This window comes from Electrophorus electricus, chromosome 14 (assembly GCF_041902795.1).
Source record: "Electrophorus electricus isolate QZ-2024a chromosome 14, ASM4190279v1, whole genome shotgun sequence".
In the NCBI taxonomy this organism is placed as follows: Eukaryota; Metazoa; Chordata; class Actinopteri; order Gymnotiformes; family Gymnotidae; genus Electrophorus; species Electrophorus electricus.
The window spans coordinates 23,070,956-23,082,500 of NC_137510.1; the positions used below are offsets into that span (position 1 = coordinate 23,070,956).

The 11,545-nt window shown below is 43.4% G+C and overlaps 1 protein-coding gene across 1 annotated transcript; it reads right to left on the minus strand.

Annotated features, from left to right (window-relative positions):
- Positions 1–4,829: 4,829 nt before the first annotated feature.
- On the minus strand, positions 4,830–9,574 carry crabp2a (cellular retinoic acid binding protein 2, a). Its single transcript, XM_026999078.3, has 4 exons — positions 9,216–9,574; positions 6,679–6,857; positions 6,260–6,376; positions 4,830–6,115 (listed from the first exon to the last, which is right to left on the minus strand). Exons 1-4 carry the CDS (start codon positions 9,295–9,297, stop codon positions 6,065–6,067), a joined length of 429 nt encoding a protein of 142 aa, XP_026854879.2. The 5' UTR covers positions 9,298–9,574; the 3' UTR covers positions 4,830–6,064.
- Between the last annotated feature and the right edge of the window lie 1,971 nt (positions 9,575–11,545).

An 11,545-nucleotide genomic window follows, 5' to 3' on the forward strand; every position in this document is an offset into this window, starting at 1 on the left:
TAATATCACTTAATTCAAATCACTGTCACTGTATGTGCACTGCCAGTACTAGAGGGAGTGAAGAGTTGTAAGCAGGTACAGTATATGGAAGAAGTGTCCAAGCAAAGCAAAGTGCCTCTACATCTGCGTGCTGTAGGTGTTTATAATACCTCTATATACATAATTATTGCACACACATGTATACACACAGACAGAATTTGCTAATAGCAGAAAGACATGGAAACCACAGATGAAACATCACTACACTACTGGCTGAAAAATGTGTCAGCAGTTCAAACTATTCAACTGTAATTATTGTATAACTAATTACAGCAGTCTTGCACTGACTGGTTATTATGTCCACTTACTGTTTTACACAAACACAAAAACACACAAAAGCACGCGCACACACACACACACACACACACACACAGACACACACACACACACACACACACACACACACACACATATTAAAGGTACTATATACAGTGTACTAGTGTACTACTAATTAAAGGTACTATATACGGTCAATCAATAATTGCTGAATACAAATACTACTGGGGGGGTACAAAATAACAGAATTAAATATATTAAAAAGGAATTGGCATTCATCTACTTCCCCATGTAACCTGATCACATTGACTCTAGTCTGTATCCTTGGCTGCTTTTCCTCTTATTTAATACTTGCTAATGCTGGACAAGACATTGTGAGGCTTGAGCTTCTGCAGGTGACTATGTGTGTATGGGGTGTGTGTGTGTGTGTGTGTGTGTGTGTGTGTGTGTGTGTGTGTGTGTGTGTGTGTGTGTGTGTGTGTGTGTGTGTGTGTGTGTGTGTGTGTGTGTGTGTGTGTAGCCTTCATGTTGACATATCTACGCAATTCTGAATTGAAACCCACATGAAGTGTAATCTTATTTTATTTTATATTTTATGTTATTATCTGACTTATAAAGGCACCATGCATCAGTGAGGTCAACTGTGCAAGAGTTAATACATACCCTTGATCTTTTCTTCACGCTGCTCTTTATATTCTGCTCTGAAGTCCTGGATATGATTTCATATTTGACTCTGAAGCAGAATTATAATACTCCAGCAAGTGCAGGAATATTGTTAGTTCATACAATAACTACGGGTGAATACCGAAACAATACTGGGTATGGCTTGAATTTGTAACCCGCTGACGCAGGTTTTTGGCCAGTAGCGAAAGTTTCATCCGCAGCTTCCGTGTGACTCCACTGTCAGCACCTCCATGCGGGGCAGACTCACCTCATTTGCAAGGTCTGGAACCGGCGAGTCTTCCCTGCTAGTGCCTGTTTTGGCACCACTGTGAGAAATGTATCAGACCACTTTTCCCCAGAATCAAATACAAAGTGTGTGTCATGGCCTGCATGCATAGCGTGTGGTGTGTGAATGTCAGATTGCAATGCGTGCGTGCGTGCATGTGTTTGTGTAAGGCAGCGAGAGTTCATGTTTGACTGGCAGGCCTGTGGGTGGGGCCAGGTGACAGGCCAGGTGACGAGCCAGGTGACGGGCTTGTGAGCCTCCCAGAAATAGCGGGAGATGGTGCTCCAAACCCAGAGGGAGTTGCGGTGCAGTTTCCCTCTTAACAGCCAGGCCCAGTACACACACTGATGCCCAAAATGTTCTCTTTCTTTAATAAACTTTAATGTATATATAAATATACTTTTAAACATCCAAACAAGTTACCCTATAGCAAGTGTTAAGTTCTCCCACACTATTTTTGCAATTCATAGAAGCACACACATAATCAAATATTAAATTAAAGCATACACATAGACAGAGGTCCTTTTCATAACTTTTGCACACTGTATGGCCAACAAGCGCTACTACATTCTTTAAAGTGTTTTAAGTGTCTTGCATGTGATTTTTAAAAATTCTGCCAGTATCAATAATGTGTAGGTCTTACAGGACTCTTTCTGTTTGTGCTTGTGTGATTGAGAGAGAGAAAGAGAGAGAGAGAGAGAGAGAATGTGTGTGTGTGTGTGTGTGTGTATGTGTGTTCTAAGTTAGCGGAACCATTGGGCATATATTTTGCATTTAAAATTGAAGGTGCACCCATACTGATGACAGTATGACTGTTGTTTCTGTTCTGATTGCAGGTGAGTGTGTGTTTAAGATCTGTGTAAAGTTGGTGTGTGTGTGTGTGTTTGTGTTACCGTAGTTAGTGTTTGTCTTCTTTGTCCCTGTAAATGTCATATGTATGTACTTGATGACCTTCTGAATATGTGTGCAGTTTTATGGTCTGAGTACATAGTGTGAGTGTTTGATGGTACGCATAAATGTTGTGCACGATGTGTGTGTTTGCTTTGGTATGTGTTTCAGACAGAGCCTGGGGTGTGGGGGGAGTTGAACATAGAGAGGCAGCTGCTTTTTACTGCCCCAGGGAGTAATAAAGGATATGGGAGAGGGGCAGTTATTTGGCTCTTTTTAGGAGCAAAAGGTAGAGAGAAGGCCTTTTTTTATTAGGGTCACACTGTAACCAAGTACAGTTGCAGGCATCAGCCCTCAAACCATTCCACATTTCTCACTTACCTACATCTTCTACACACCAAACCATTCCACATTCCTTACTTACCTACATCTTCTACACACCAAACCATTCCACATTCCTCACTTACCTACATCTTCTACACACCAAACCATTCCACATTCCTCACTTACCTACATCTTCTACACACCAAACCATTCCACATTCCTCACTTACGTACATCTTCTATACACCAAACCATTCCACATTCCTCACTTACGTACATCTTCTACACACCAAACCATTCCACATTTCTCACTTACCTACATCTTCTACACACCAAACCATTCCACATTCCTCACTTACCTACATCTTCTACACACCAAACCATTCCACATTCCTCACTTACGTACATCTTCTATACACCAAACCATTCCACATTCCTCACTTACCTACATCTTCTACACACCAAACCATTCCACATTTCTCACTTACCTACATCTTCTACACACCAAACCATTCCACATTTCTCACTTACCTACATCTTCTACACACCAAACCATTCCACATTCCTCACTTACGTACATCTTCTATACACCAAACCATTCCACATTCCTCACTTACCTACATCTTCTACACACCAAACCATTCCACATTCCTCACTTACCTACATCTTCTACACACCAAACCATTCCACATTCCTCACTTACCTACATCTTCTACACACCAAATCATTCCACATTCCTCACTTACCTACATCTTCTACACACCAAACCATTCCACATTCCTCACTTACCTACATCTTCTACGCACCAAACCATTCCACATTCCTCACTTACCTACATCTTCTATGCACCAAACCATTCCACATTCCTCACTTACCTACATCTTCTACACACCAAACCATTCCACATTCCTCACTTACCTACATCTTCTACACACCAAACCATTCCACATTCCTCACTTACCTACATCTTCTACACACCAAACCATTCCACATTCCTCACTTACCTACATCTTCTACACACCAAACCATTCCACATTCCTTACTTACCTACATCTTCTACACACCAAACCATTCTCTATGCCAGCACTTTCACGGGGACCTTTTGTATGATGGATGTGCCTGGCCTGGTTTTTGATCACAGGAATAATTAACCATTCTATTTGTAGATCCCACTAAAATGTCAGAGATGAACTTTAGCTGGAAAAAAAGACATTAAAATGCTTTGTTCCTCATGAGTGCTTGGTCTCTCTTGGTCCTTGCTGTTAAGTGCCTCTAAGGAGCCTGCTCCTCATTAAACACATCTGCAGTAAATCATCTCCACCTTCTAATCCCAGTGGTATTTCCTGGCCTGCAGGTCCCACTTTCCATGGACAGGCTACTCCCTGCCCGAGCTGGGTTCCAGGTCCACATCATCTCATTGGCCAGGATCGCTGCTCCACCTATCGTCTCTGCACTATTGCCATAGCACTAGGTCCCTCCCTTAGGAATCAAATATCAGAAGGAGTCTTAATTGGGCATGAATGGAAATCTGAACCTGAACCTAAAGCCTTAACCAAAAGTAAACATTAACTATAGACATTATTTGTTCCGTGAATTCACATAATTTGGTATACACATGAAACTGTTGGAAGAGATGAACGGTTTGCTCTGAGTTTAAAGAAAAGGCTTCAAAGTCTTGAAGCTGAAATAGAGTGAATGGAGAGAGGGAAGATGAGCATGTGATGAACACACAACAGGAGGAAGACAAGGAGGGAGAGATGGAAAGATTGCAGGAGCACATTAGGTGGAGAGAGAGGTTATTTTAGTCAGACAGCTGACAAAAATAAACCATTTATAGTTCTAATTTCACAAGATTAAATATACATGAATACACTGTGGAGTTATAAATTAACACCCAGCCACTATTACAATTGTGGACTGTTATCACTGGATAGGATATTTTACTTTCCAAATTCACACAGCGATAAATGATATTTACCAACCGTCCCAATTTTATTTCAGGCCCACATGACCGGACTTGCGTTAGTCTGTGTGAAATCAGACCATGCAAAACTTTTAAAAAGAACATCTACTACGGTACGGCCCCTCCTCCCAAGTCTCTCCCTGTGTGTGTGTGTGTGTATATTCATCTGTGTGGCCACGCTCCCATGTGTCACACCCATTTGTAATTGCCTGTGATTTAAGTATGTATATAAACCCTTATGGTTCTGTTGTCGGTGTTTGATGTTACGTTAGCGTCATTGCTATGTAGTACTCGTTTCTGCGTGAATAAACATGTTTGTTTAACATACCTCGTCCCCGCATCCTGCTTAGCCTCCACTTGTTACACTACAGAACTAGGCGTGAGACACTCATACTAAGAACCTTTTTATTACTAGGCATTGCTAATTAATATTGACCATATGTGATGTAAAAGACATAACCCCCCGAAATACTCAGCAATAGAGTATATACAAAATCTAAAAGAAAACAAATTACTCAGGATTAGAGTATATACAAAGTATTAAAAAAAACAAAAAAAAAACAAAAAAAAGGAAGTGGTACAGGTGACAGAAGAGAAACATGAGAGAAAAACAAATGTTAAAAAATGGCTAAAAGAACACTAGAATTCATACAGTACTGCAGCAACACCACCCTTTCCAAAGCCCCTCATGCTCACTAAACACACCATCTCCCATCGTGACTTTATGTGATCATTTGACTGCAATTAATTGTGATTACATTATACATCTGGAATGGCCAAATTTCAATATTTCAACTTGCTGTTGAGAAAGAAGTTTACATCCCAACAGTCTGGCTACAGTCTGGTTCTAGTATCTGATAGGATGACACAGGACAGCTGAATCACACAAACTACAAATGTGGTTTGGAGTCCAGGGCCCATTTTTACCAGTGAGGTAGAGTCAGCTAATCATGCTTTCATCACTAAATTAGAACAAGCTAATTAATTTTAAAACCCTTGTAACTCTTGTGCCAGAGGTGTCTTCTCCTAAACATCTCCCATCTGACAGATCTAACCAAAATATAACATACCTAACTTAAATGTGATGACCATAACAATAATGCCTTGAACTCTAACGTTATACGGCAAAGTCTAATATTGACTTCAAACTATAATATACCACCCCAATTCTAATGTTTAGATGCTCCTGGACTGCTCCTCTGGGGTTGGACTGTTGCACTTTGGTTGATCTCCAGGAACAGAGATTTACACCTCTGCTTTAAGCAGAGAAGTCTGATGTATAGACTGGACAAGATTTCATTATTTGAAACTGGACTAAAGTCACAGTAAAAACAAAGAAGACAAAAAAAGAAAGTACACTTAATGCAGCATACAGTTCCATTTGGTTGTGGAGTAACAAGTGTATGACATCTTAGATGGCTTGCATCCAAATACAACTGGTACAACAGAATCATTGGTTAAGGTATAAGGTAATGCAGAAGTGGTTGAGGATGACTTGAGACTGCGCTTGTGATAAATGTGCGAATCCTGGTTTCTCCAGGAAGAGTCAGCCTTAGCACGGTTAGCCAGCGGAGTAGGGAGGAAGGCAGGAAGATGAAAATGGTGGGGGTTTTTTTTGGTTCACTTTCACTCTTTGCCATAAACTCTTGTGCATACCACATCACCTGCAGTCATCGTCTGAAAAAAGGCACAAAGGCAGAGAGCTACTCAGTCAATCTATTGGGAGACCATTGATATACCAGGTATGCCTAACAGTGGCGCAGAGGTACTCCCAACAGTAATGATAAGCAAGAATAACAAGCAATGGTGTGCAAATTTTACCAGGATCAGTTCGCCATTATTGGTTAGTTCTCTGGTCCAGGAAGTTTTAGGTCCGTCCCCTTTCTGAAGGGTCTGCTCGCAGCTGATCTTCCTGTCTGTCTCCCACCGTGGAAGGCTCTATGGGGAGGTTTCAGAGGTAGAACTGTCAACATTATAATGGGAGGTTGAGGTTGAGAAGTAAAGAAGCTTTAAGGAAAGCAACTTGGCGTAGCTCAAAAGAGAACTCAGGGAAAAGGGAGCGTTAATATCCTAACTGTGGAGACTTAGAAGAGCTGTAATGGCTGCAGTCTGAGGGAAAATGGAGAGTGGGAAGTGCAGGAGAGAGGAGAAAGGATAGCACTTGCATTCAGCTTCTTTAGCCATGAACTTTTGCTGAGGAAGTAAAGTGCACTTCTGTGAGTGGGTGAGAGCACATGTACCGTGCAGGGGCGTCCGTCGACGGTGGTCTCATTAAACTCCTGTCCCACGGTGAACGTCACTTGGGTGGTCCTGACTGAAGTGGAGGTCTTAATGGATAGTGTCTCATTCTCTTGCGTGATCTCCACCAATGGTTTTGATGCTGCTGCAACAGCGATCTTACGCAACATCACGTTCACACCTGAGAACACAAATACACAGCCAGTCTGTCAACAGAAGTGAATCTGCCAAAGCGGTGTGCACTCCAACTCACACTGGAGGCGTTACCACTGAGGAAGTGTGAGTACTGTGTAAACACTGACATGTAAAACACTAAGAGCTCTATAAAACAGATTTAAACATACATGGAGAGCTATAATGAAATATTTATTAAATATTTTTGGAATGTTTATGAAAGAGTTGTGCCATCAGTTACTGACACAGCTGGAGCAGAGATAGGAATCAACGAAAATAAAGATCAGAGAAAACCTCTGAGTGGGAATATGGCAGAGTATGTTTAAATGGGACTGAGAACAGCCACTATCCTGCTGTGAATAAGGCTGGGGAAAGAGTGATGTCATAAGGGTGGGACAGCACCTTTGGCTTCCCCAGAGGCACAAACTAATGACATAATCAAATATGATTCTTATGAAAATGGCCCATCCAATAACCTCGCCCTCTATCTACACTCACACACACACACACACACACACACACACACACACACACACACACACACTAAAGATTGGATTACTTCTTGCCCAGGCAACAATAGATCAATAATCACTTAAGGGAGGTTAAAACACTGAAGATTAAAAGTGTGTGGAGTGCAGGGAGAGGGGAAGTTATTGGAGTACCCCCAGGGACGCATTAATCTGTTACACCTTCCTGTTGGGAAATGGACAGAGCAGAATCCAGGCCAGGCAAACAAAGAGAGGGCTGTGAAAAAGAGGGACAGATGAATAAAAAGAGCAAGATTGCACTGGAGAGAGGAGAAGAAAAGAGCAGACTGACTTAATAAACAATCCTGTCAAGACACCAGGAGAGGAAACACGAGATAGACCCAGGAGGACGGAGAGTGGAAGGAGGATGGTAAATGCTGCTGGACGCAAAGAGGCCAGGGTGTGTGTGTGTGTGTGTGTGCGTGTGTGTGTGTGTGGGTGTGGGTGTGCGTGCGTGATTCTGAATTTGTGCTTCGAGTTGAATTTCACACTCTTCCTCTTGCACACATTCCCACCTGTCACCAAGAGTAAATATATACACACACCAAGACACACATACAGACATACTCTCACACACACACACACACACACACACACACACACAAATGGAGACATGCAAACAAACTGACAGTTGATAGCTTTCTTTGCCATAAGGGGTCCAAATAACTCTCTCTTATACAAACTGCCACACACACACACACACACACACACACACACACACACATGCATGCAAGGCTAAGCACTGGTACCCAACATGCGGCGAATAGCTGACAGTGTCTCCCAACACATGCAGCAGTGGTTGTGCACTGCATGTGTCTTAGGTGCTGGCTCTCTATGAAGACATCCTCTTACTTAGAAACTGTCAACACAATAAGGTCCACTCCCCCAGTCTGCACCCGCAGTAATGAACTGGGGAAGAATTAGCACACGCAGCAGCGGCCAGGGTTAATGTCAGTGTCACAGTTCAGGGGTCAGAGGAAGTATTTGAGGAAAGAATAGACATGGGGGTGGGGCGCAGCGACACATCGCCTCTGTCTGTGCAGCAACATTTTAATGAGACCAAGAGTTCAGCTTCTCTCCCTGCTTGACTTGTTTAAGTGTGTGAGAGAGACAAAATGGGAGAGAAAGAGATAGAGAGAGAGTGAGAGAGAGCGTGAGGGAGAGCGAGAGAAATGAGCACACACAATCTCTCTTTCTTTCTTTCACTTTCCGCTGTGTAACATTTCTTTGCGACTTTGTGGTTGCTCCCTCTCTTCTGAACCTCATCAGACCTGAAGCCTATTCTGGCTTAGCCCTGGGTAACCAGTGCCAATAATGCCCTGATGTTCCTGGAACATCGTTCCACTACACGGAGGATACAGCCAAGGCATGTAAACTAGCTCTACTTATTCTACAGAGGACAATAGTGCCACCTTACAGGACTTTAATGAATTTAAGTAAACAGCCATGCAAATATTCTGACACACATGCACAGATTTCTTGGCACTACCTTATGCACTATTTTATATGAAAACCATATGTGTGCACAAACACAAAGGAACAGGCTAGCAATGTCTCTCCTGTATTTGCAAAATTAGAGGGGATGAAGTTCATTTATCATGTATTTAATAAGTAAGTGTGTGTGTGTGTGTGTGTGTGTGAGACAGACACAGAGAGAGAGAGAGAGAGAGAGAGAGAGAGAGAGAGACAGAGAGAAAGAGAGAGAGAGAGAGAGAGAGAGAGAGAGAGAGAGTGACAGAGAGAGAGAGAGAGAGAGAGTGACAGAGAGAGTAGCTTGATAGTATCTGGGCATTTCTGGAGCCATACGTTGAGTGGATGCAGACAGTACAATAACTTACCCAATGCTTTTAAAAGCTCTTCGAAATTCTCGGAACTCTTCATTTTCCAGGTACCAGAGAAGTCGGGGGCTTTGCGATCCATTGCGTATTTTCTAGGTCTTTTGCGTAACTGTTTACTTTAATTTTATTTAGATCTATGGTTGCTGTTAGGGTTAGAAGGTAGTCCTTCAACAGTTCTTTCCCTAATTCGCTATAATTTTATTCTCCGAGACAACACGTTACTTTTGGTAGGGTGATGTTTAAATCTTTCTCGCTTTCTGGTCCCTTCTTTCGTTTAAACGGCTAGGCTGCCAAAGGTAAATTTCAAAACTCCGAACCAAAATCAAAAGCTGTATTCGCTGGTAGACTCGATAGGTGGAAAAACTAAGCCTGTTACCCTACTTTAATCGCAAGAGCACACGCCCTTCTAGGGACAGCTCCGCCCTCAGCCAACGCCTGTCAAAACCAAAGCACCAATGATAATTAGAACTGAATATAATTAGACTTCAAATGCCCGCCTCCCCCACGCCCCTCTGGAACATGTGCTTTCTTGAATGCACCCTGTTGCTTTCCATTTACTCGGTAAATCTCTCTATAAATGAAATGGAACGATTACAAATACTCCCTCCTGTATGTACCTGAAGGAAAATACATCTCTAGCTTTTGGGTAGTCACACACATGGGTTTGCACGGGTTATAAGGTTCTGAAAGGTAAATCAGATACTTGGGTTAACACGCTACAGCCTGAATATCCTCCTTACCTTTAACTTTCTTAAAAATGTCTCGGCTGACCGTGAGCAGGTCAATCAGTCTAGCGAGTTACAGCTTTGCGAACTCAGCCCCTGTAACTAGATCTGCGACGGTAGGGAGAATGTCTTATATTTCGCGCTAACGTGGAAGCACGGAAATCAAAAAGCAGTGCAATGGAAAATTTTGGAGAGAAAATTCAAATAAAGCTCCCCTACAAATATATTCGAGAGGTAAAGTAGGTAACACCGAAGGCGCTGTGGTGTGGCCTCCCGCAGCTCCAGCGGAACAACAGAAGGAGCGCGGAGCTTAATGAAAGGGCTTTGACGGAGGAACTAGACTTGGGGAGGTGAGGTTTAGGAGGACTCTAATGAACCAGTGGCCAGTGGGATTGAAGTGATGGATGATAACTGCACACGGAGGTCGTTAACCATTTACTTTTGATGGATAGGCCTTCGCGCAATGCCTGGGTGTTACCGGGGCGACAGCATCACCCGAGTGTCCCCATCCGTTGCACTCTGCTCGGCACTTCTTGGTGCGCTGTCATGTTGGCTCTCACACATGCGCCTACTGTTGCCTCGTCAGTCTGCCGTGTTAACCTAGGCCAAGAGTCTTTTGTTCCCGTTTTTGCTCCATGAATAGGGACTTAGTTGGTTTGACGTTAACAAATCACGCGACTTGTGTTACAAGCGGCCTACCTGAAACAGATAACGCTGCGCATTGCGTCACGATCCGCGGAATTCGTTACCTGCTTTTAAACAATAGCGTTTTGTTCGCGCTAATTCCTGCTCGTCTAACAACAGACAGCAAGTCCCTGCTGTTCAGTATCAGCGGGGCTACCTCTCTATCCATCTTACTATCTTCGTCTCCCATCTGCCCACTCCCAGTTTCTCCCGCCGGCTGGCTATTTTATCCAAACGCTTTGTTCATTTGTTAACTCTCCGCTGCAAGGTGACCCAGGGGAGTGTCCTTAGTTAACAGCGTATTGTATCACGCCGCTCAACTTTGTGCAAACACACGAACAGTATCTACTTCCAAAAGAGCTGCCCCGCGCAACGTATTATAGGCTATAAGATACCTGTGGAAATATGTGGCTAACATTTTATTCATAAATACCAGCAGGAGAGGTGGGATAGGATATGCATAGCATAAGATATTCAGTTCTGGTCAAACCTTTGACCTAATGACCAGTGGTCTCCCTTCATGCTCTTCCCTAACTCTCCACTCCCACACCCTTTCTGTGCGGCCAGTGCACCCCACCCCACTTTCACTTCATCCCCCCCCCACCCCCCCCCCCCGGCCATCTTTTGTTCTTTTGTGATGCTGTGAGTGCATTCCGCGGGCACACTGCAGAGACACTGCAATGGCAGAGAGCGCGAGAGACCTGGGGGGCTAGGGAGAGGTGGGGACCAGTACAAGGGTCATTTTTTTTATTGTATTGTCCTGCGCTGTGGAGAATGAGGGCAGGAATGATCAAAGCCTGAAAAAGAATGGGGGTTGGAGGATGGGAGCAGGAGAGAGAGCGAGAGAGAGAGAGAGAGAGAGAGAGAGAAAGACTGAGAGAATGGAAGAGAGAGACAAAGAGAGGGAGATAGCTTGAGAGA